Here is a 26,223-nt window from a genome sequence, read left to right as displayed (position 1 = left end):
ATAACATCCTGCAGCAAATCTGGATGCAATCTCTCCCAATGATTTCATGTAGATGTTAAAGAGCATTGGAGACAGTATGGAGCCTTGTGGAACTCCATACAGCAACTCTCACTTTGCAGAGCAAGTCTCCAAGTGACACCTATGAAATCTGCTTGAGAGGTAGGAACAGAATCACTGTAAAATAGTGTCACCTAATCCCACGTCCCTCAAGCAACTCAGAAGGATACCATGGTTGATAGTACTGAAAGCTGCTGAGAGATCCAAAGGATCCATAGAGTAACAATCTTTGTCGCTACCTAATTGGAGATCATCCATCAGGCTAACCAGGATAGTCTTGATCCCCTAGCCTGCCGGAAAGCCAGTTTGAAATGGGTCTAAGTAATCAGTTTTCTCCAGGGCTGTCTGGAGCTGAGAGGCCACCATCCTCTCAGACACCTTGGTCAACCATGGGAGATTAGAGACAGGCCTATAGTTGCATAACTCTGAGGGGTCCAATGTAGTTTTTTTCAAGTGTGGTTTAATGATAACCTCCTTAAGACAAGGAGGCATCCTACCCTCCCTCAGAGAAGCATTTATGATGTTTACCAGACCCTCTCCAAAAATCTGATTGTTAGATAAAATGAGCTAAGTTGGGCAAAGGTCAAGAGAGCAAGTGGTTGGACAGCAACACCTAAGAGGACACTTAGGAGCAATTGTGTCTACTGCCCTAATGAGTTTGTTATTCCAAGTTTGTACCAGAACATTGACAGAATTATTGGCAAAGCCAACTCAAAACCCTTCCAAAGCTTCTTGAAATTCCACTGGATCCAATAACCTTCTTGAGCAGACCAACCTAATGGGTCCTTCATCCCTACAGAGGTGGATTGTGGTTGAAAGTCCTACCTTAACCAGATGGTGGTCCATCCATAACAATGGGGAGATGACAGGGGTCCCCACCCGTGGAACACCACCCTGATCAGAGTAAAAGGCCAAATCTAGCGTGTGACCAACAACATGCATCAGACAGAGGACCACCTGGAATAAGTCCATAGTTATCATGGTCACTAGGGGTGTGCACAAAACTGGCTGGCCTAGTTCAGTTTGAGACCTCGGACTGGATCAGGCTAGTTTGGTTTTGCCTCCCTCAGAGCCCTCTGGTTCAGTTTGGCTCTGGGGGGGCTTCATGATTTTTTTAAAAAAATATTTTATTTTATTTTTTGTACTTACCCCCTTAGTGGACTTCTCTGAGGCTGTGTGTGTGTGTGGGGGGGGGGTCAGTGGATGTCCCCTCTCCCCCCACCGGCCCTCCTTATGTATAAAAGCACCCAGTTTGGGCAATCTTTGGCCCTTTCTGGGCCTTGTCCCCATTGTGGCAGCCATTTTGGATGCTGCCACACATGTCCAATGGGCCCCTGTGTGACCTGAGTTATGACCCGGCCACACATGGCCCATTCAGAAAGGGCTGAAGATTGGCCAAACTAGGCGCTTTTATACATAAGGCAGGCTGGCGGCGGGAGGGGAAACATCCACGGATCCCCCCGTGGCCTCAGAGAAGCCCCCTGGAGGGGTTATGAACAAAAAATTAAATCAAAAATTAAATAATTCATGACACACACACACACCCGGAGTGGCTGTGTGTGTGTGTTTCAGTCCGATGTCAAACTGAACTGGTTCAACTTCGAACAGGTTTGGAATTGAACCTGTTCGCACATCCCTAATGGTTGCTATGAATTCTTCAGCTGCTCCTGATAACCCAGTCCCATAGTGAACATCGAATTCCACCATCAGCAACCGTCTTGACGACTCCAATGCTAACCCTGCAACCAGGTCCATAAACTCAGTTAGCAACTCTGCTGAACAACAGGGTGATCTGTACACCAGCAGTAGTCCCAATCTATCTGGTTCCTAGGCTTAGATACAGACCCTCAATATGGGCCAATTCTCTGACAAGGATGCTGGTAAGGAGACAGAATACCATAGCCACACCACCGCCCTGCCCAAATCCTCTCTTCTGCTCCACCACAGAGTATCCTGTTGGGAAAAGCTGGGGCCAGACTGGACCACTAGCCTCCCACCACCAAGGCCACCGTAATGCATAACAATCAACTCCTTCATTACAAACAAATCATGGATGATCTCTGGTGTGTTTTGGACTAACCTGGTATTACAAAGTAGCAAGGTGAGACTCTGGCACAGGGAGGAGGGCACAGGGCACTTCCAGGAAGAGCAGAGATCAGTGAAAATGCAATTGGATTATTCAACTATTTACTTGGATCTTCATGTTGGTGGACACTAATATGGCTGACTTTTAAAAAAGTTATTCCTTTTATGTTTGATTAATATATTTATTTCAATTGTTTCAAGGGTCAATATTGTTTCAATTGACTATTTTGAGTTAGTATCATTCAATACATGACCACAACTTCAATCAGATCATTTTTTTGGCTTTGGGATTCCAGTTGCATTTTGGGATGGTTATTTTGTTTTTTGGTGAACCCAACAGGTCTTTTCTGGGTGGTTTTTTTTTTTGGTTTTTTTTTTGAAGATTTATTTCCCACCAACACCTCCATAAAATCAGTCTAACTGCCAAACTCTAGGAACCAGATATTCAGCTTTTTTCATGTTGTGTGAAACCACCCTGAGTTAAATTCTGGTCTGAATGTGTGAGGAAGTTATAAAGATAAATGACAGCAGTTAAGATATGAAGAAGGGGCTGCATGAATATCCAGTACTGTAAAGTACTTAAGGTGATGCCTGTTCCCTGATTAGCTTTCCCATGCAGTCAGATCATTGGGTTTGCCAGTGGTGGCTGCTGCAAACAAGCTGGGGGGAAGGTTGAAAAATGAGCTGCAAGTATAGTGCTCAATGTTCCCATTTCGCCCCACCCCGGCAACCTCTCTCTCTCTTGTTTTGCCCTGCCCTGAGCCCAGTGGACTGGTAATTCATCTTGTCATGTATAGAACTTCCCAACTGCCCTGTTGGGGAGTTCAATCCCCAAACAGGCAAATCACCAGCCTGCTGGACTCGGGGTAGGATGAGAGAGCGAAAGACATAGTCGGGGCGTGTCAGAATGGAAGCATTGAGTATCACACCTGCAGATCATTTTCCACCACCCCCAGCTTGTTTGTAGTGGCTATTGCTGGGTTTGGCCTCTGGCTTTTGAGTTCCAGAAAACACATACTTTAAGCATAGTTTCTTCAGTAGTGATCCCATTACTGCAGACTAACTCCTTGGCCAACATTTGCCAAGCTACCACTTTCCTGGTTTAGGAGGCTAGGAAACCATTTTTATTTTGTAATGGCTTGGAGAGTGGGGCAGCTAACTGCTGTGTGTCTAATTAGTTTTATAGTTTCTTGGTTCTCTTACTAGTAATATCTTATGTTGATATTCTACAAGTGTTTTAATTAACAATTTTATTGCATTTTGTTGTATTAGGCAATGTGTTTTGGGGATCCTTTAGAACCAAAGATGGAATATAAATAAAATAAAAGAAACAGCCTTCTCAGTGAAGGTTTTCTAAGAGGCAAATCAGATTTAGATGTGAACATCCCATAATTTCACAATGATTTTTTTAAACCAAAACCTACACACACTAAAAGTATTAGGCAGTTTGCTTCTAATGCCTTCTCTTTCCTGAAGACTAGTTGCATTTGTCTGGCAGCGTCTGGGTTAATCTTCTTAGTGCTAGATGTGTAGTTTGTATGCAGCTCCATGAGACTGCAGTGGGCAATGAAGCAGCAGAATTCAATTTGCAGTAGTGACCTAAGAAAGGCTATTTTTAGTAATAAAATAGGTCAGGGGATGTGCGGTAGTATAGACTGATAAATGAACAGTCTTCCCCCTCCTCTCAAAGGGCTTGTTTCCTCTTATAATAGGGCAGCTCTGGGTGGAGAAACCAGATTAAGTATCATCACATGATCATTGTTTGAATTTTTCATTGTGAAACCATCACTGGGAAAGCGCTGTGGTTTCATTCTTAGGCTTAGAGCAAAATAGAAACTAGGTAAATACTTGCCTTGGGATTTCATGAAGAATGAAAACAACAGGAGGTTGGGTGATGCTGCAGCATTTTTAAAGCCTTTTAAAGCACTCATTTATATTTTGTACAGTCCACATGGCAAGCAGATCTCATGTTCATTGCAGTGGCTGGTTTGCAATGCAATGGTTTGGTGTACTTCCTTTTTTCCCTTTAAACAATGAAGACTTTATACCTATTTTATGCATATAAGATATAAAAGATGGATTTATCAGCTTGCTTGTATGGCACTTACCCATTGATTGTGTTTTTATTACAGTATGCTGCCACCTGGTAAAATATAGTACACCTCCATCTGTATCTTGCACATTGGTTCAGACTGCTTTTGTCCATTGTAAAAGGTCAGATGGTATAAGTCAGAGACTTGGCTCACCATATTTTTTAAAAAGAACAGCTTTGAAATTGACAAAAACCAAATTAACAAAATCAAAGAGGATGCTTTAATTAATATCTGTGCAGTTTCTATCCAAAATTGGTAAAGAAAACCTGCATTCTACTATTTTGCCCTATAATGGGGTCTCAGTCAGTCAGTCAGTTCAACAAAAAACCTCCTAAAACTTGCATGTCTGGGCAGTGTACAACAAAAACAATACAAATTAAACAAAATTAAAGCCTAAGTGAACACAAGTTGCCAGAGATGGAGAGGCTCTTATTTCAACAGGGAGCATATTCCAAAGCCCAGGGGCAGCAGTGGAGAAGGTTTGTCCTCAAGTAGCCACCAGATGAGCCGGTGGCAACTGTAGACTCTCCAGACCAGGGATTCTCAACGTTGGGTCCCCAGATGTTATTGGACTTCAACTCCCATAATCCCCAGCCCCAGTGGCCTTTAGTTGGGGATTATGGGAGCTGAAGTCCAATAATATCTGAGGACCCAACGTTGAGAATCCCTGCTCCAGACGATCTCAACAGGCAATGGGGCTCATAGTGAAGGAGATTTTATGTACAAAAGGTATTCACACAGACCTGAAGTTCCGGGAATCCATTTACTTAAAATTCTAGGGTCTTGGTAAGACTATAAGACTATAAGAACAATAAAACTGTAGAAACTATAAAACTGTAGACTTTAAAACTTTTGTGTGGCGTGTTTTAAAAAGCTATAGTAGAATGCAGAGAGTATGCTGCAACTGTGCTATGAAGTTAAAATTTGTGTCTGTTTTGGTAAAAACCTGCTGCCTGTCAGGATCTGGCAGCTTTTGCATGCTGCCACATAGAATTTGCAACATTATGTGTGATAGTGGACTTAGTGTTGGAAGGCAGCAGAGAGGTGTAGAATTGGCTTAAGCATCCTGGGAACCTGAGTAGTAACGGTAGAATGAGGGCGGTACAAATGTCTCTATAGTATGGGCAGTGGAGGAGGACGTGCACTGTTGTTTCAACCTACCCAGAGACAGAGAAGCTACAAGGGTGGAGTCTTTTGTATCTGCCTTCTAGCACAGCTGAGGGGAAAGGCATAGCATCAGGCCAGGGTAAAGGCTCTGCTGTGATTTGGAACTTCCAGCTGTGATAAATATGCAACGGGGGGATGCAGAATATCTAAGCCTTCCGGTGGTGAGGAAGTTTGGGGCCCTGCCTAGATCATTTTGGCACTCTTATGTCCATTATATTTATATATATATTTCTTAATTTAACATATTTTTATACCGCCCAAAACGTACATCTCTGGGCGGTTTACAACAAGATAAAAACAAAAGTAAAACATTAATTAAAAACAAAAACAAGAAATGTAAAAACAAGAAATTTAAAACACAACAATTTAAAATTTTAAAACAATATTCTAAAAACAACATTAAGACAATCAAAACAATATCAGTTAAAAGCCTGGGTGAACAGAAATGTCTTTAAAGACTTTTTAAAAGTTGTCAGAGATGGGGAGGCTCTTATTACACTAAGGAGTGCATTCCAAAGCCTCTGGGCAGCAACAGAGAAGGCCGTCCCTGAGTAGCCACCAAATGAGCCGGTGGCTTTTTGATTAATATTTTTGCCTGATCATAGCCCATGGCAAGTGTGTGTGTATGTGGGGGGGGGGGGGGCGGGGGGAGAAACCCAGGGATGACATTTTTGTCCAGAGTGTCTGTTCCCAGTTGGATTGGAAGTTTTTCTGTAAAGTTAGGGGAGCTAGACCCAGTGGGCTAAGGGATAGTTCGAGCCAATAGTTGAGTATGGCCATCCACACTCTGGCCTCCACTTTCATCAGGCCTGTCTCCAGGCACAAAGTGGCACTGGAGATACATTGTGGGAGTTGAAGAGCTGCTCTTAGAAATTTGGACTGTATGAGCTCCAGTGGGGCGGTTGGAGAAGGGGCCCAACTGGGTGCTGTAGAAGAATTGTGTCAGCGGCTGCAGGGATACAATGGCCTCCTCTTGTTGAAGGAACGTAAGGATGGCAGAGGTGCTCCTCTGAGCATTTTGGACAACGTGAGCTCCATGAGCTTTTCTGGTGTAAACGGCATGAAGGACCATCCCCAGATATTTGAAGCTCGGAACCAGTTCGATCTTGTGGCTTTTGGAGAAGGCCATGATTTTGGTTTTATTATAGTTGATGTCATGTTTGAGGGGGAAATGGGCTAACTTGTGAAGATGGTAATAATCAGTTATCAGTTAAGATTATAGTGAAAGGAAAGTTGGCAAGTTAGTCCTTACCAGAACTTGTTTCTCTTTGCATTAGCAATATGTTTAAGCATCTAAGGGGCTTTATAAATCTTTGAGAGCCAAGGTGAAAATACTCATATCTATGGGCTTTGAGTCAGGCTGTTTTATTCCATTTATTATGGCCTGACAGTTGTACCAAAGTGAATTGTAACACTTAAAGAAGCCTTCCAACATCCTTATTTAATCAGGGGGAAACATGAGTGTTGCTATTTTCCTTAGCCTGAAGAACTTTCAACCTGGTTTGATAAAAGCAAACTGCCAGCTCAGCTAACAAAATACAGTCATTTCAGCATATAGCATAATCTGTTCATACTCTTTCTACCCAACCAGCCTGTCCCTTCTAACTCATCATATGGGCCGTGAGTTCATACAAATCACGATCAGCTCGCTGCATGCATACAGACTGAAGACTACTCTCTTGCTAACACAGCATGCTCATTGATGTAGAACTATTCATTATTCATGCAATGAAGAGCTTGAACAGGAACACTCCCTCTCTCTCCATTCTGATGAGTTATAGTGCTCTTGTGCAAAACTAAACCCACTGACGTACGTTAATATCCAGGTTGTCCTCCTTTCCCTCCAGCTGATGACTCTTGCATGGGCAAAACAGTGAGCTTTTCTATTCACAAGATTCTATTTCAAGCTATAGATGTATAAGTTATAATTGTATTGTTGGGCTGGAGTTCCTATTAAATGTATATCCTATACATTTTTGAACATTGGTGAAAGGGATAAGGATTGCTAGGCGCCTTCTCCAGATGATAGACTTTCTTTCTAACACTAGTATGAAACATTCTGGTAGCGTAGCTAGTATAACTTTTCTTCCTTTACAATATGTTATTTAATATCTTTTCAAATCCAGGCCAAGTTCTTTTTGTTGGACAAGCATTTTATAGTTCACATTCTGTCCTTTGGAAAATAAGTGGTTTCCTGCCACTACAAAGTTTTGCATATATGTATGTACATTGGACTGGATCGGAAAATGGACTGAGGCACACAACAGCTTCGATTAAGTTACTTTTGCTTCCCAGTGAATAAATTACCGTATTTACCTGAATGGAAGATGACTCTGAATTTAAGATGTCCCCCTTAAAAAAGCAGAGGTGAAATACAAGTTATACTTGCATTTGCTCAAAAGGACCAGAACTCTGAATTTAAGATGATATTAAAACATTTGGAAAAAACCTAGTCTTGAATTCAGGTAAATACAGTACCCTTGTCAAGGCCTTAGTTTTGGTAGCTCAAGTGCTCTGTGATAATTGTCCTTAGGTCTGAGGGGGACTTTGGTCCAGCACACTAGGGCAAAGTTCTGACACTTCCTGGGTCAGCAATCTACTTCATGGAGTAGAGACTGGACTTGTGCCATTCTTAACCCTAAGAATCTGGAGGGTGGTATGAAAGATTATGCAATCAGACTTACAGATGTTTGAGCTTTCTTGTGGAGAGCATGCCCCACATTTTTATGTTATGTGCATGTTGGGAGGGGAATGGCATGAATCTTTTTTAGCCCACTTTCTTTAAAGAAAGGAAGCCTATGAGATTGCCCGGGGTGTGTGTGTCTGTGTGTGGGTGTGTGGGTGTCCTTGCCCTATCAACTTCACAGTGCCTAGAGCATTATCCACCAAATTGTGTACAATCGTAGGGACACATAGGGACACCTTGACGGCGTAGTTTGTGATTATGCCATGCACCCCAGTTCAAGATGGCAGATGCGTAAACATTTGAGGTGTAAGTGGGCTAACTTGTGAACTGCCTGACTAATTCAAATCAAATTTGTTACCGATGTAGAGAGTGACAGTCTCCCATTCTATTACACGGAGGAGGGTTAGGGTTAGGAGGAGGACTTGGACATGGAGGGTATCTCCCCTGGCAGCTCTACACTCTCTCCTGTAACAGCAGGAATCTGTCTCAAGAGCATCATTATATTGGGGCAACTCTCCAAACAGGGATCTGGAGAGTGTCAGGATTCTAGTTCAAGCAAAGCTGAGGCATGGTGAAAGTTGGGCTATCGCTCTAAATAAATGGGTAAGCTATGCAGTCAAGCCCTGAATGTGTATGCAATATAGCAGTCCACAAAATATTTTGCCAAGGTGCTTGTCCCTTTTGTGTCATCTGGAGAGTTGGCCCTGGCCTAGCTTGAATTTGTCAGAATTCCCCAAAAGATAAAGAGGCTGTTCTCACGAGCAGCCAAGCCCAGGCTTAGGTATCTGAGGGCACCAGGCTTAGGTGCCCTCTGTCTCTGTGTCAGCGCAAGCTGCAAGTAACCCACGATGACACATGATCCCGGCAGCCAGGCTTCGGTGCTGGGTTTGGTGCTGGATCCTCATGAGAAGGATACACGAGGATCCAGCTTGTGCTGACACAGAGACAGAGGCCTAGAGTTCCTGTCCCCTGGGGGAATCCTCTAGTGCACTGCACTGGCGCGTGGTGCACTGCGGGATACCCAGAGGCCGGGATAACAAGTTCCAGCAATCTGCCCTGCTCCACACTGCACAGAGCAGCACGGATCATGTGAGAGCGTGCTCTGAGCTCCCACCAAGCACCGGATGATCATCTGGGGGGAAGGCAAGGTTTGCAAAGTCCTCCCCCTGCCGCCCGCCCAGTATAACGTGTGAATACCCCCCCAAAATAGTTGCTAAATGCTGAGAAGCAAAATAAAGTTTTCTGAGCAAACGTATGGGGGAAGTCTCCTAAATATTTCTTTATTTAGTGCTCTTTCAGGACTTCTCTTAGGGCATGCCTGCACCAGGCCTGAGTGATGGACTTGCTTCAAATGAATTAAAATATTGGAGCTTCCAGCATTCTGAGTTAAACTGCTCTATGCATTTATCTCATTTGCTTCTCTGCACTCAGCAGATAAAAATCTAACATGTTTAATAAGATTTCCCCCATTCAGACATGAAATAAAATTGGTTCTTTCTGGCATTAAGCACCCTTGATTTATGAAGAGCAAATTTATGTGTGTTAGGATCTCTGAATTCCCACTCATATATTTAAAGTGTCTTAATGAGAACCATGTAAATATATTCTTGTTACATATCTGCAAATCTGTTATTGCATTATTTGGAAGCCTTGTAACCTCGTCTTTTATTTATTGGAGACATGCTGATGTTTACATTTTTTTTACTTGACCACATTATGAGAATGGTCATTACTACCAACACACATCTCTGTATTCGGGATGATGTTTGTCATTAGAGGGGATGAGAGTATTCCTGTCACAAACAATGGCTTTAGATTATCCGTTGGCTAGTGTGACAGGGCCTGTAAAATTCACATTGCTGTAGTTCATCCTGTAGGCTCTGATGCATCTCAGAGTAGAATACTGCCAGAAATTAGTGTCTCTCTTGATTAGTGTCACTTTTAGGTGCATTGCCTTAAGGTTTTTGTCAGAGAATGAGGACATTTCCAAAGTACAAACAATGTGGGAATATAATCTGTCAAGACCAACCTGGGTAGCACTTCATGGTCTGTCCAATTTTTATTTCCTATATTTGTTTCCTATGGCTATATTCAAATATAAACTCTGGATTTGAATCTGGTGTTAGACTTAGTTGACTGCACAAAGCAAGGCCCATGTTAATTCGTTGGTTTGACATTTTGTTTGTTTGTAACAGGATCATTCAATTGAACACTGAGATAGCTGAATGAAACTTGATACATATGTTCAGGACACGGGTTTCTGTTTCATGTTTGTGTACGAGCTCAACCAGAGTGAGGATGGGGAGAAAATGCAAAAGAGATTTTATTGTGATATGTGCCTTGAAGACTGCAATACCAAAATGAAAGTTGGCAAATATGTTCAGGACTCAGTTGCATGTTTCCACGTTTGACAAACCACCACCCCGCCTTTTTTCAGGTGGCCAAGAAGCATATGAAACATGTTATAATGCAATATATCCTTTGTACATGGGAAGATCACAATGGAAGTTTGCAAATACAGTACATTTCTGACATTTAGTCTCCTCATGAACTTTGAGCACCAGCTGAACCTCTGCACCCATTTTCAAGAGGGAGTGCAAACAGATTGACAAATATATTGTAATGTGATATTTAATGTGATGCCTGTCAAACACTGGGCTCTATTCATATTTGAGCATGCAGGGAAGATTCTTGACTGCAATTTGATATGCATACTGTATCCCTTTCCTTTAATACTTATTCATCATATGTATCTACCTGGTTGTTGTTTTTTTTGAAAACCTGATAGTGTGCTAGAACATCAGAGTGTTTTTAAAAAATCAAAATATTCAAGTGTGCTGCATTAGTTTATGGTGGATTACATAGTGCTATTTAATTAATTAATTAATTAATTGAATTTTTATACCGCCTCTCCCAATTTGGCCCAGGGCGGTTTACAAACAAAATAATTTAATTATTTTAAGATTTAAAAATTAATTCTCAGAATATTTAATTCTCTAAGACATACCGGTGGCTAATCCCATGTGCGGCAGCTCTCACAAGAGTTTTGAGAGTTGCTTGATAGCTACAGGTGGGAGGCCGCCTGGCCAGCGGAGAAACAGTGGTGGCCTGGCTGGCGGGCCACAAAGGGAAAGCAGCTGTGGCGGCCCAGCCGGCCATGGAGGGAAAGTGGTGGCTGCCAGACCTGCTGCGGAGGAAAAGCAGCAGCGGCCGGCCACAGAGGGAAATTGCTGGTGGCCCAGCCAGCCGCGGAGGGAGTTCGGCTGCAGCCCAGCCAGCCGCAGAGGGAAAGCGGCAGCTGCAGAGGGAAAGCGGCAGAGGGAAAGCGCAGTGGCTGTCCGGCCACAATTCCAGCCGCAGAGGGAAAGCGGCAGCGGCCGTCCGGCCACGGAGGGCTCCTTGAGTTTCTCCTAGGCTGTGTCCTTCATGTGGGTAGACCCTGGTAGGCTTCCTAGGTGGCAAGTGGTAGTGATTGCTGCTGCTGTTTGGTTGCAGCATGGCAATGATGGCAGCAACAATGGCATGGCTGGAAGTGCTCTTTTAATTCCCCTACAATGTGATACTACATAATCAGGAGGTGAGGCACTGTGGGGAAATTAAAATAACGTTATCATTAAAATAGCACTGAGAAGAACATAGGTCATTGGTTTAAATATGCTAATTTAAATATGCTATTTATAGGTGAAGGTGAATATTCCAAATCAAAGCTCACGCTGAGGAGTAATGCTTAGTGCATTTTTCATCACCACTAAATCCCACAATTCATCCTACAGAACTAATGCTAGGAATTAAAGCTTTCTTGCCTGAGCTTTGTTACGGTCACCATATATATCCTGAGATAAGTACATAACATGTGAACACCAATAATTCCTTTAGATTTAGAATAGTAGTAGAGGCTGGAAAAAAGCAGGGGGCATGGAGAATTCATGGTGGAGTAAAGCAAAATTAAAAAAAACAGACAAAACCAAAATAATAAATATGGGGGGGGGGCAGGCAAGGGGGTGCGTGAATCGAACTATGTTTGAGATATTAATAGCTTTTCAGTTAAGGCTGTAATCCTATACACACTTACTTGGGAGAAAATCTGATTGAAACCAATGGTAATTACTTCTAAGCAGGCATGTACAGATTGCACTATAAAACGAAAAACTTTAAACCTTACAGTACACAGCTAGGCAGTGATTTACATCAAAACCAAGCTATCTACTCAGCTCTCCTATAAAGATACCCTGCTGACAAAAAACAAAGGCAACATTCCTCAAGGAGATTACTTATTGGCTGAGTTCAGTCGTACAGGAAAACTGCAGTTATAGCTGGTCGAGGTAGTAACTGCAGTTATGTCTGTACACTAGCGGTGTGCATGGAACCGGCTGGTCTGGTTCGGTTCGAGTCCGGACCCAAACCGGACTGGGCCAGTTCAGTCTGGCACCCCCTCGAAACCCCCCCCCCCAGTTCAGTTCATGAACATTTCGAGGGCAGGTTCATGAACATTTAAAAATAATAATATTTTCCCCCCAATTTACCCCCTTCAGGGGAGATGTTGGAGGCAGTGGGTGTGTGTTTGTGTGTGTGTCTGCGGAGGTTCCCCCTCCCCCGCCATCCTCCCTTTTTGCTGCCACCGACCATTTGGCCAGCTCTTTGGCCCATTTGGGCCTTCCTCCACTGGCGTGGCAACCATTTTGGAGGCCTTGAATTTCTCCTAGGCCTCACAGAGGCCAAATGCACAGGTGTGATGGCCTCCAAAATGGTTGCCATGCTGGTGGGGGAAGGCCCGAACAGGCCAAAGAGCTGGCTGAACCGCCGGTGGCAGCAAAAAGGGAGGCTGGCGGGGGGAAGGGGAACCTCCGTGGACCCCCCGCTGTCTCCAATAACTCCCCCGAACAGGGTAAGTAAAATTATTATTATTATTATTTTGAAAAATAAAAATAAAAATCCATGAACCCCCCGAACAGTCTGGGGATGTTCGGTCCAGGGTAGCATCCAGGGGATGGTTCAGTTCGACCTTGAACTGTCAAACTGAACAGGTTTGACATTGAACATGTTCGATGTCGAACCTGTTTGCACATCCCTACTGTACACATGAACATATTTTTGTGTGAATGACTGTCATCATTCATTTAAAAAGTGAACCAGTGTACAGGTCCTTCAGATGCATCGTATAGACAGGAAGTGTAATGCTGTACCTGCATTCAGCATAACAGGTGAATAACTATACCTATGTACAGATCTCTCTACCTGTGTACACTGTTCACAGATTGTACAAGGGGTTGGACATAACATGTGAATAGAGCTTTATTAGCTGGCATTGGTGGTGCTACACAATACTAGTGTGGCTGGAGCACCATTTTAATTTCCCAACTATGCCCTGGTCCTCAACATAGCATAAGTGGGAAGAATTTAGGAGCAGTGCAGGAGTCAATGGTAGTGGACCCTTCTGGCATAGTGGGGCCTCAGCATTTGTCCGAGAGTGTCATCTGCTGATGCTGGCCTGGAATGTAGCAGAAGGGGTCCTAAAATCATTATTTATTTCAATTTTGGGTACACTGTTTTGAAGTGGCATTATAGGTGTATTGAGGATTTGAGTTTTGGAAAATGTAGGTTCAATTCAAAAATACTTTGCATGCGAATTCTATATTGTTTACATTAATGTCTGTTTGCATTCCTTGATGTCACATCTAAAATCTCAGTGTAGGTCAGGCTGTAGAAGCTGCTGTGGAGAAAAACCAGGGTTTTTTTTGGTTAAGGGTGGGTTCATGGATTGCTGTTGCACTAGTTATAGCTGAAGGCAGGTTTATAGATTCTGAGTATCTCTGCAGGAGTCCTTCTCTAGTACTCTCTGGAGAGTGAAAAGTTTGAGGGATGATATTAAAATAATGTTATATAGTTGGCAGTGGAAGTTAACTTAATGGGGAAAACCTGGATATTTGGTCCAGTGCCTTGCTCATATTTAGTGCTCCAAACATGTATCAAAATACATTTCAAAGAGAAAAGGTCAAAAAAAAAGATAAATTAAAACCATTTTTAACATAACTTACATGCTGTTATGAAGAACCAGGGATGTTTTTTCTCAAGATTTTGTTCTTTAGTGATTGTTCCCTATAATATTTTAAGACCTTTAAAAAATTATTATTGCAAGCACTATTTTTAGAAGAGGGAGTAAACTGCAGTAACACAAATCTTTTTTGTTTGTTATTTTAGATTTCTAGAAGTTGTATTTCTCTGAATAGCCTTCTAGCTTTCTCAAGTTTGGGGGTTGCAGGGATCAATATTAATCATGGGGGTTTCTTCCCTGTGGTTCCTTTAGATAAAGTCAAAAGAATATTGCTAGCAATGCTTTTCTGTTGGCTCCCAAGAGCCCCCTCGTTTGTTTTTTGAATCTCCAGGCTTGGAGATCTCCCTCTGTATATGCTCAGGAGCCCCATAGCATCATGAGCTCTTAATTTATACACATTGGGACAGGTCACTAAGTAACAGTGGGCCAGTCACCCCTAGATTTGGCTCCTAACAAGCACGTTGTAAAAGGGAGCAGATGTGCACCCTCCCTAATAACCTAAGTAGACCCCAGAAGTTAACTACAAGCAGATTAACTCTCTTGCAAGGTCACTCTGCACTCATGGTGAACTGCCTTGTCTTTCCTTGCCCTTCACAAAAAGGATAGCAGCCAGCTAATGTGCCAATTAACTCACCAGGAAGGATACAGATAAGGCTTGCGAAGGTAAATCTCCCCCCACCCACAAAAGAGGTTGAGCAAGCGATACAAATCTAAGAGATGCACCCATTAAAAATACTGATTAGATTACTGGACTTTTCTGTCTATGCAGATTCCCCTTCTCACGTCTGTGCACTCTGTTTTCATGACAAAAGCCTTGGCATACCTTGCCAATTCTCACATGTTGGGAATTCTATCTCATAAGAGATACCCTTCTATTACAGCAGAGTGCACTGAGGCACAACACAGCGGAGTCTGCCTAGGCATGCATGTATGCTGAGAGTAAAATAAACTTGGAGCCAGTTCATAGTTTCAAATCAATAAAAGGAGTCTTTATTGGTGAACCCCGTTCTAGATAAAAAAAGTGGAGAGATAGGCTCTCTAATCTAGCTAGCTAGCTGGGTGCAGAGGGATGGTTTCTGCATCTCTGCACACATGGTGCAGGGAGAGAGGAGTGTGAGTGTTGCAAGGGAGAAGAAAAGGGAAGAGGAAGTGGCAAGGCAGGAAGAAAGGAAGTCCCTGAGAGTAGCAATCTACATATCAAAGGGATAGTGTCAGAGCAGTAGAGAACGGATTACCAATGTCTTGACCCCTCTAGCCCTCTGACTCACTAATCTGTCCCCCTCTGTCACTGAGACATGAGAAAGTGCAGAGTCCTTCACTTATTATTACACTCAAGAAGAAAGATCAGCTACAATGGGATCCCTGCCAGTCCCTCCCAACAGTTAACTTAATGGGGAAAGCCTGGATAATTGGTCCAGTGCCTTCATGTTTAGTGTTCCAAACATGTATCAGACAGACAGCAATAGTCATTTGGAATTTGCCCCTAGGATATGTATTTGGGTATAAGAACCTCCAATTACATGATCCAGTGTGCTCCCTTGTACACTTCACTTGGGACTCCATCGCATACGCCTTGTGATCTTCGAGATCCCTACGTACCAGCTCTCTTTGAGTTACCATCAGCTTTTGGGGTGATTTACTGTCCATTGGCCACCATGCATGGCAGTGTTCAGTATTTCGTGTCATTCTCCAGATTGGCTTTCTTGCTCAGCCTGATCTGCCCAGTCTTCCTCACTAATATAGGAGCTTGGTCCATGGAGGAAGCACTCTCCTGGAATCACCTCTACCAACAAATCCCTCTAACCTTCCTTCACCCATCTTGGCCTGACCTGTTCCTGAGGAATGAAGTTCATTGGTAGTCCCTGCCCTTCCTCCAGACCAGGTGATATGAGCCTCCACCCCTCCTTAGGCTCCAAACCTATCACTGTTCCCCTTTCTTAGATCCACCCCCACTTTTCTAAAAGCCTCTTTCTCTTGTGTGCCTGGGAACTTGCACAATTAGGATTCTAAGCTAAAATGCTTCAATGCAGTTCAATGTATTTTTGATTGTAATATTGTTTTAACCACACATTTCTCTCCTTTGTACCCCTCCCTACAATAAATGCCCTCTTTTTATTTTGAAACTTAAATATTGCCTCAGTCCAGTCATTTCCTGAGTCCACAACTTTACGCAAATTAAAACGAAAGTGAAACTGTTCCTTTCTGAGCTAATTTCCCCATGTGAGCCCCAAAGGTAGATTTCAGGGTGTTCGCCAATCACCCCGGAGCAGTTTCACTAACTAGAACTAGGCTAAGTAAAATTGGGGGGAGCTGAGTCAAAAGCAGTGGCAGAACCAGGAGAACGGTGGTCTGTGCTCCTCCCTGCATTGCGCATGCTGTGTGCGCAAGTGATGCCCCATGCGCATGACATCATGTACACATGACATCATGTACACATTCCAAGCCAGCGTTTGCTGGCTGGATGCATCTGTTTCCCTTTCTCTTCCTCGCTGGAGGCAGAGGAAGGGAAATAAATGCAGCCAGCCAGCAAAGGCTGTCTGGAAATGAGCTCTGGAGAGCTCGCTTGGGCTCTCCAGAGCCTGGGCCATGCTCATGTGCGGCGTGGCCCGATCACATGTGATGTGCTTGTGATGCCACATGCACATGGGCGTGCCGAGCCCTCTGAAGTTCTTTCCCAGCCAGCTTTTGCTGACTGGCTGCATTTATTTCCCTTCCTCTCCCTCTAGTGAGGACGAGAAAAGGAAATAGATGCATCCAACCAGCAAACGCTTTCTGGGAATGTGCTGCAGAAGGCTGGGATGGGCCCTCCGGTGATCAAGCCATGCCCACGTGCACGTGATGTCACATGCACAGGCCATCTCGTGTGGCCCTTTTGATTGGAGGCCTGGGTTCTTAGAGCCCTACCGCTCAATGGTGGCCCCACCTTGGTCAAAAGACAGATTATACAAGGAGCCATCTGCAGATCATGGCAGGGTTCCAAGTTCCTTGTGGGCAGATTGTGAGCCCTTTGGGGACAGAGATCCATCTTATTTATTTATTATTTCTCTGTGCAGACCACCCTGAGCCATTTTTGGAAGGGTGGTATAGAAATCGAATGAATGAATGAATGTGGGCGGGGAGAGCTGGCTAAGCCTGCTCTCCCTGCAGAACCCCGTCAGGCGCTTCGCACGTGTCGTGTGAAGCGCCTCACAGAGAAGTAATTCACACAATCAAAAACTGTGTTCTACCCAGGTTTGGGAGCTATGTGTGCTCCCAATATTCAGTTGTGTGGAAGCAAGGTAGGAGGAAAACCTGGATAGCTTTTCCTCCTACCTTGCTTCTACACAATCATTTCTATCCAGGTTTTCCTCTTACTTTGCTTCCACAGCACTGAAAATTGGGAGCACACACAGCTTGCAAACCCAGGTAGAACATGGTTTTTGATTGTGTAAATGACCTCAGTAAATACTTTGTAAGAGCAATTCAACAATAGAATGAAAACAGTATCAAGCAATAGCATCCAAAAATTCTGTGGACTGCATTCACCAGGTGATTAAATCCATGTGTGCTCATTTAAATAGAGAAGGATGAAATCATAGGACTGCCTTTGAAAAAATGAAGGAAATTGAGCAACTTCATATGCAGTTTCATTTGAGCTCTCTCCAAAAGTAATAAGAATAAAAATAATAGTGAATATTCTAGCATCTATTAATTGAGCCCCTTCTAAAGGAATTTTCTTGGGTGAAAAGTCTTATCATATGCTTTGAAATAGACAGTGCACATGAGCCTGTGTAAGCCCTAATTCTCTCCAGATCAAAGGCCAAGAGCAGTAATTACTTCATTCTGAAGATTTTAGGCCCAGAGATAGTTTTAAATTAGCCAAGAAAATGGATGCAGTTAAATGCAAAGGGCATAAGCTAATGCTCTCCTCTGATTTGAATGCAGAAATTCAGTTGAGAGGCTTGGAGTATGGTGCTCCTGCAAAAATTACATCCCTAATTATTTGATAGGCTTGTGATTATGGGTGGATTACCTGCATGTTCATAAAAACCATGAAACTGAAAAGTATGACAGAGACATTTTATTTATGAGTTAACTTGCTGAACAGTAGTGATTTGTCTATTGTCACCCTGTGAACTTCAAGGCTGAGAAGGAATTTGAAATGGGGTCTTCTGGACCACAACTCAACACCCTCTCCCCTTCTGAGTGAAATGGTATAAGACAGAGCAGCTAATCATCTTGCTTGCAGCCAACAAACATTTGCTTGACCATGGGTGACTGCTCGTTCAGAAGCAAGGGCCTATTCAGGGGCTTGTTAGTTCAAGATGGTAAGGTTCCAAAGTTCTTAGCTATAATTTTGGAACTTGTTTCCTTTTGGCTGATGATGTCTTTAAATTGCTGCTCACAGCATAGCTTGAATGCCACTCCTATGAAGAAGCCGTTGCCCTTTGCTTGTTCCTAAATTGTGAAAGGATCTTCGTCACACATTTCAGCTCTCCTGTGTTTCAGTGTGTTTGATCTATGGACAGAGACTTGCAGCTTGCTTTTTAGTAACCTTTTCTTGAACGTTTTTTGGAAAACATTTAGGATCCCTATCAAGAAAGCATACAACTGAGTTCTAGTCTGCCCTCCAAAACATATATGCTTTTTATCTCCCACTTTTTCATACGGAATTCATTCAGTCTCTGTTTAAAAGTATATAAATTATGTTAAACCTGTGTAGTCTGGAACATACTTACTCCTGCTCACATACAATGCCCATTAGAATGATATTATAAGGTGCAGGGCTGCATCCATGCACAGCAGTAGAGAGCGGGGGTGTCCATCTGCTGGACAAGAAACAAAACTGCAAAGCTTCATTGAGTACAGTTGTCCTCGCCAACCACGGGTTTGCCAATAATGGATTTAAGTATCCGCGACTGGCAAACTGTCACACACACCCCTTTGCAAACCGCGACTCGAGTATTCGTGGCTGATGCTGTTTAAAAAAAAAAAGGATGCTTTTTCGGCCATGGGGTCATGGGATCAACCTGACAGTTCTGGGGGGTCATTTACGGGGGGCAGGGGGCAATTTGGAGGTTGGGGGTGATTTGGGGGAGTTGGGGGAGTTGGGAGTCATTTACGGGGTCATGGGGTCATTTCTGGGTATCAGGGGATCTGTTCCAGGGGGGGTTTTAAAACTTTTTTTGGTGGATTTCAGGCACTTCAGCACTTGTGATCCCCCTAACCCCATTTCCCATGCATTTCTATGCCTCACCAACTGCAAATTCACCAACTGCAAAGGTTTCCAGGAATGGAAGCCTCACGGTTGGTGAGGGGCAACTGTACACAGAACTAATTGTGTGTGGGCTTTTTAATCTTAGCTTGCTGCCCATTTGCATCTGTACTCCTATGCTTCCAGCTGCTTTTGTCAAATACAGGCATGGTTTCCATTAATCCAGGAAGGTATACAAATCAAGCCAAATCTTTAGTAGGTTTCTGCTAGTCTCTTGCCTGACAGATTACTTGTTGTCATTTTTGCTTTTCATGTTTCATTTGACTTCCATTGCATGCAGCATTTCCCTTTGAGAATGAGTCTGACTCACCTTGACAATTCTAAATATAGAAATGCCTGAGTTACGAGGGCATAGAAGGCATACATTTTTACAATGCAGTTTTGGTTGCCAGGGATTCCTAATGGTTTGTGTATCTTCTGAAATGAGCTTTTTCTTATCCTGCCTCTGAGTGTGTGTCTGAGCAGAATTCCACTGGTTAACTAATTAAAGTTATCTTGAATTGCCTTCTCTGAATAATTAAGGATCATTGGCTGTGATTAAGTTCCTGTCATTTGTAGATTGCTTTATACATTAGATTAATTTATACTGGAAAAGGTAGCTTGCAAAAGTTGGTAGTGCTTGGCTTGTAGTGTCATCATTTTGCAAATATCAAGAACTCTCTCAAGTGTTGATCATACTGGATTGTTGCTGGTGACATTTGGAAATCCAGATACTACTCCTACTGATCCTGCTGCAATGGATCCCTTCTGATTTGTGTTGTAGGAATCAGAGGTAAACCTAGGTAATTTTGGAGCCTGGACCTAAAGGCCTTTAGAGGCCCCTGGAGCCCTCTCCCACCACTGCATCCTCCCCTTATTCTTATTCCATATATTTCTTTCCCCACTCCCCCCTCTGTCTCTAAAGCACCCGGCACAGGTCATAATCACACTCCACTGCCTGGCACAGTGCAGGCCAGCTGCGACCACACCACCCAGGTCAGACTAAAGAGGATTTGGCGGCCCCCAGAGGGAGTGGAGGCCCTGGACTTTGGCCCTGAAGTGCATGAGTAAGATCACCATTGGTAGTAATTGCTACTGTGCAGTTACTCCTTGTGCTGTTAGGATGGCATCAGAACCCTAGAATCATGGGGGAGGAATCCATGGTGTGACTCCTTCCCATACCAGCATAATATCCCACAGAAAAAGCAACTGTAGTATGAGAAGGAACCACATACTGATCTCTTCTCACATGGTCTAGGAGTTCGAGCATGACCTTTGGAGTGTGGGAAGGAGCTGCACTGTAGTGGCGTCCATGAGACAAAAGTGACATTCAAAGAGCCTATATGAACTACCCTGATTTTGTTTCAACTGGCCACCCATAGGACCTGACCTGGTCAGTTGCTGAGTTGCTGATTTCTTTGAAGCAATAAATAGTGTGGGCTGATGGCCTGGGCATTTCCAAGCACAGCCTATTCAGTGTGTATTTTACATTTATGAGGAATGCAAAATATGATAAAATGCAACATATATGGTAAAATTTATTATATTTTGCATTTCTGTACATTTGTATTTATTTTATTTATTTTGCATTTTTATAAACAACCTGAAAATATAGAGCACTCTGAATCACTTTGCATTATCACTCTATATGACCTTATCATTGCACTGAATTGGATCATTATTTCTGTTTGAGTTATTATGACTTACAAAGATTTAACCCACCCACCCACATCAACTTTTAAAATTTATAGTCTATGTTTCTTACATTGTTTCTGTTAATTGATATGATCTGTCATATTTCATCATGTGCTAAAGTGGATAAATCATGAAGCAGCAGGAAAATTTCAATTAACCACAGTGGTTGGAGCCAATTATAACAGCAGCAGAAATTGAAATACAATTAGTTTATAATCTTGGGCTCAGATCCTGACTCAGCAAGATTTAAGTTGCTTCAGGTGTTTGATAAAAACAGTATAGATTCAGATGGAATGATCTAGATAGGCCTTTATCAACTTCTATGTGTCATGCAGCATATTCCTCCAAATACAAATCATTCTACATTCAGATAGTAACTTGTGATGGTTGTACATATGAGTGTTTCTTTGCAAGTACAGTACATGCAAAGTACATGAGGCAGGCATTGGTGGTTCAATAATGATGCACATGGGAGAAAGTTACAGTCAATTATGGCTTTCCAATATGTTGTCATACTCTGAAAATTGCCACATGCAATAATGTGCAAGTAAACATGAAGTTAGCTTCCATGTAGGAATTGTAATGTGTGAATCAGCCATGAAACTTTAGGGGAGTAAGCATTTACTTAGTGCTTAAAGAATGAGTAATATTTTCAGGACTGAGGACACAATTGGTTCTCTTTGAGATTGTGGGAAAATTCATGCACCACAACTGGTCTGTCATATTGATCTATTTAGAAAACCCGTTAGCAGATCTGTAGGCAGTAATCATATTTCCATGGCTATAGTGTTACACTCCTAATGGCTGTAAGTGTGGTAGCTCAGGTCAAGGGTGACTTCAGTCTGTGTGTTTATCAGTATTGTAACACTCTTGTAGTTGATACATAAATAAGAGACCACCAAGGATCGGTTATCCATGGTAGGCTTGAGGTAGTTTGAAGATGTCTACTCAAAACTATGAATCTGGAAATTAGAGGCTGATAAATATTTCAAGTGATAGTTTAGCATTCTCCTCCTGTTGTGTGAATAAAATAAATGTATCACAATAGCTGTGTTGATAGATACTGAATAGTCAGCATTTATTGCTTGGTCATCAGATAACCATCAGTGTAAACTGAAGTAAATGCCTTCTCTGCCCTTTGTGTTAGCAACTTTTATAGAACTGTCAACCATTGCATTCCAATAAAGCTTGATGGCTTTATAAATAACTGCTGAATTATTTGCTCAAAATACTACACTGCTCTCAAGGAGGTGCTGGGTTCCTTGACAATTCAAAAGCTGTTTGTTATGTAAATTTTTGTAAGAATTGTATGCAAGCACCACAAACATGGTTGCCCTCTTTGGGGCTCATCATGACCTTGACAGCCATTTGAACAGTAAGACGTGGAAAACTCTTGAACTGCATCCCTATCAACATTTCACATTAGCTGTAGTAGCCACCCACAAGTTGAAATGTGAATATTCTGAAGGCTTTAAATTTGCCCTAACACTTGAGTCAAGGCTCCTCATAAGCAACATAAAGCATAACCATTCAGACAGACCAGTAATTTGAGGACTTGTTTTATGCTGAACTCTTCTGTGTTTGACTCTGATCACAAGACTTAACAAGCATCCTGCTTCTGAGTGAATGGATGGTTCTTGGAATCAATGCTTGTAAGATGGCAGGGTGGACTCATAAGGCTGAGCCACTTCAGGAGCAAATGCATTATTCCCACTACCCAGTATCTCTGGGCAAGATCAGTTTCAAGGCAAGAAATATCTAAATTAGCCTAGAGGGTATCCAAGGGCAAGGGACTTGTTTTCTACATCACAGGACAAGAGTGTGAAGGGCTGAGAGCTCTCTGGGCAAACAGTGGAGCAGTATTCCTTCTAAGGCATGTGTACATGTGCATGCTCCCAAGTTGTTTTTATGTTTGCTCAGTCAATTTTAGATCCAGCTCAGTTTGAATCAGGAAGGCCTCACTCTGAATGCATGTGCACACACACTGCCTTGATACTGCGGTCCAGAACAAAACCCTTTCCTCCCACTGATGGAAAAAATTAGAGTGAACACTGCAGTGGAGGCTTGTATTCCTGGAGAACAGGAAATAGGGATGTGGGTAAGTGGGAATTAGTCCATACCCATAAGCATTTCCTTTCAAAGGGTTTATTGGAGTTTGACCAGACTGCTAAACGATGTTTTTTGAATCTATCCTTTCATATTGCATACAAATTAAGAAACTGGTTCTTGAGAATGTTCCTGCAAACAAAGAACAGAATGTTAGAGTTGGAAGGGACCTTGAAGGTCTTCTAGTTCGGCGCCCTGCTGAGTGCAGGGATTTACTACAGCAGAAGGCCGTCCAGCCTTTGTTTAAAAACATCTAGTGAAGGAAAGCTCACCACTATGTGAGGCAGGACTGTTCCACTGTCCAACAGCTTTTCAATTAAGGACATATATTGAGGCTGTTCACATGTGCTGCCCTACCTGGGTAGGGCTGCTCGTGTGAAGTGCCAGGATTGTATTGTAGCTGACCCCGGTGCTACCTCCCCAGGCAGTCCAAGCTTGCTCTTTTACCCAGGTCCAGGGTTGTGTGTCTACACAGGCAGCAGGCAGACCAAGCAGACACAGAGCTGGGTGCCTAGACCATCAGACTTGAGGGGAAACCCCTCAAGGCACTGTGCTCCTTGCATGGTGCATTAAGGGATATCTGGAGGCCAGGCTTCATTTCCTCAACCTCCAGAAATCAGCACTGTTCAGAGCAGTGCAGATTGTGTGGGTGCATGAACCGCACACCAAACAACACAGCTATCTGGGGGGAAGGTAGGTTCGACCCTGACTCTCCCCACCATCTACCCTCCCCCCTCAGAAACAGTTGTGTGAATGATCTCAGTATCTATTTCTGAAAGAGCAGGAAATGTTATTATCTTTATGGACATGTAACCAGAGCACCTGTGGGCAATAGGGAGGGACTGGCAGATTCTGAGTAACCTGCAGATATATAATAATAATTCGATTTCTATACCACCCTTCCAAAAATGACTCAGGGCGTTTCGCAAACCCCCAAACTGGCCCAGTGTAACTCAATGGGGCAGAATGTTTGTGAACTCAGAGGGCACTTAACAGACAACCAGGTGGGTGAAGCTAATGGAACTCAGTGGTGAGTTGGGGCACGAGGAGGGCTTGAATAATAAGATTGGGACATTTCTCAGCTTGAAGATTTTTTTAAAAAAAGAATATTCCTTCAAGGCAGTCATAACCCCTTCTGCTTTTGAGGAGGAAAGATCCCCTCAGGCTCAGGTCTCACATACATTCCAGGGATATACTGTAACATATTTTGTTGCAGGTCCATATTTGCTTCTCTTAAAATCTAGCCGTCACCTCCGCCTCCTCCTCCCCCTCTTCTCTCTCTCCCCCCCCCCACACACACTTGGGAGTTTTCTGCAGCTCCTGCTCTCTAAACAAATAATGCTGTTATAAACTGAACGGCTAAAGCTTATAATAAAATAAACAGTTTGAAAAGACATTTCTTTCTCTTCAATCTTTAGTTTAAAAGCATAATATTTCTATGGAGAGCATGTAACTTTGGCTTTTTCCTGTGGATATGTAAAAAATGTGTCTTAATTGCCTCAATTTCACAATACTCTTACTCTTTGCTTGGTCATCTGTTGTCTTCCGGACCTTACTGTCTGTCAGTTCTTTTTTGCATATTTATTTTTATTTATTTAGGAAAGCTTTTTCCCTTGTTCATGTCTCTAATTTTGCTTCACCTCCTATTATATTCTTTTCCCTCACATACTCCATTGCCGTTCCCCTCCCTTTATGTTAACGAGAAATTATGTCATCTATCTCAAATTGTCCTTTAGCTCGCATGGGATAGCAGACTGTATGAGATGCATTAAGCTGCTGCTGCATTTCCTTGTTTAAAATGAAGAGTAGGTCTAATAATATACGATGTTAATGGTGATTTTTATTGGAAGATAATATGAGGCAATTAAAGCACCATCCTCCAGAGAGTTCTTGCTGTAATCTAGGAGAGTAAAGTTTCATCCATTAGAATAGTCACATTTCAAGTGGGTTTCCACAGCAGACAATGTAGAATGTTCACAACGATGAATGGTTTAGAAGTTTGCCCCTGACATGGCCCTTACCTTACTTGTCCAATGAATAACAAAAGAGCTTTGTGACACCTTCAAGATTAAGAAATGTATTGTAGCATAAACTTTCATGGGCTAGTCTTTAAAGTGCCACAAGACTTTTTGCTGCTTTTGCTGTTATACATTAACATAGCTACACCTGTGCTCAGTAAATGGTTTGGCTCTTTTTAATTTGGTGTTGGGATTTAGGTGGTGGTGATTGGTGGTACTGTAGTTACATCTTCTGCCTTCAGGATCTCCCTTATGTGTCTGTATCATGTCTCCGCTCTTGTGAACTAGACACATGAGGCTGTTGAGTAAGATGTGGAGATTTGAAATGAGGCCCCAGTAGTATATGTCTCTTTCATCTAATATTGTACTTGAATTTTCCATGTTTCTATAACCTCAGTGACTGATTGCAGGCAAATCTTCTGAAGCCTAATCATGGGTGTAACTATAATAGGACAAGGGGAGACTGTTGTCTGGGGGCCCACTGCCTTGGGGGGCCCCCCAGAGGCAAGTCACATGACTGACTCCCCCAGCCACGCACCCACCTGGGCTTCCTTCAGTTGTATTCATCCTCTGAAACTGATGTGAGTGTTAAGACCTGGAGCTACCAGAACAGCATGTCTTTCTCTAGTACCATTAAATGACTTGCATCTTCCACAGTTTACAAAACCTTTTTAAAAATAACTTAGGATGATGTTCTATTGTGGCACATAGGGTGTATGTATGTGTGTGTGTGTGTGTGTGTGTGTGTGTGTGTGTGTGTGTGTACACATATACATACACAGTTTACTTCAGTGGGTGGGGGTCATTTTAAAATCTTGTCTCTGGGCCCACTTCATTCTTGCTACGCCCCTGAGCCTAATTTATATGAAACCAATAAAAGTCGCTGACTAGCATGCAGACTAACAAAGCACCTCCTCAGGGATGTGCTTAACATGGCTGAACACGCTAACTGCTTGAGTGTTGTCCACAAGTGTTATATGTTTTGTAGGGAACGTTTGCACAAGAGTGCAATAGCACAATTCAAAAAATCT

The 26,223-nt window shown here is 42.9% G+C and overlaps 1 protein-coding gene across 11 annotated transcripts in view; it reads left to right on the top strand.

Moving 5' to 3' along the window:
- Positions 1–26,223, top strand: part of SERGEF (secretion regulating guanine nucleotide exchange factor) — a 188,092-nt gene that overhangs the window by 128,790 nt on the left and 33,079 nt on the right. Inside the window, exon 11 of one of the 11 annotated variants that reach the window (XM_053291923.1) lies at positions 10,284–10,742. The exons of the other annotated variants lie outside the window; for them this stretch is intronic. Within the exon in view, the coding sequence (XP_053147898.1) occupies positions 10,284–10,297 (14 nt within the window). The 3' untranslated portion in view covers positions 10,298–10,742. Of the gene's footprint in view, positions 1–10,283; positions 10,743–26,223 lie in introns of those variants that run through there. 11 annotated transcript variants of the gene reach the window in all.

The sequence above is a fragment of the Hemicordylus capensis genome, chromosome 1 (genome assembly GCF_027244095.1).
Source record: "Hemicordylus capensis ecotype Gifberg chromosome 1, rHemCap1.1.pri, whole genome shotgun sequence".
NCBI classification, from domain to species: Eukaryota; Metazoa; Chordata; class Lepidosauria; order Squamata; family Cordylidae; genus Hemicordylus; species Hemicordylus capensis.
This window is presented reverse-complemented; position numbering and strand designations above follow the sequence as displayed.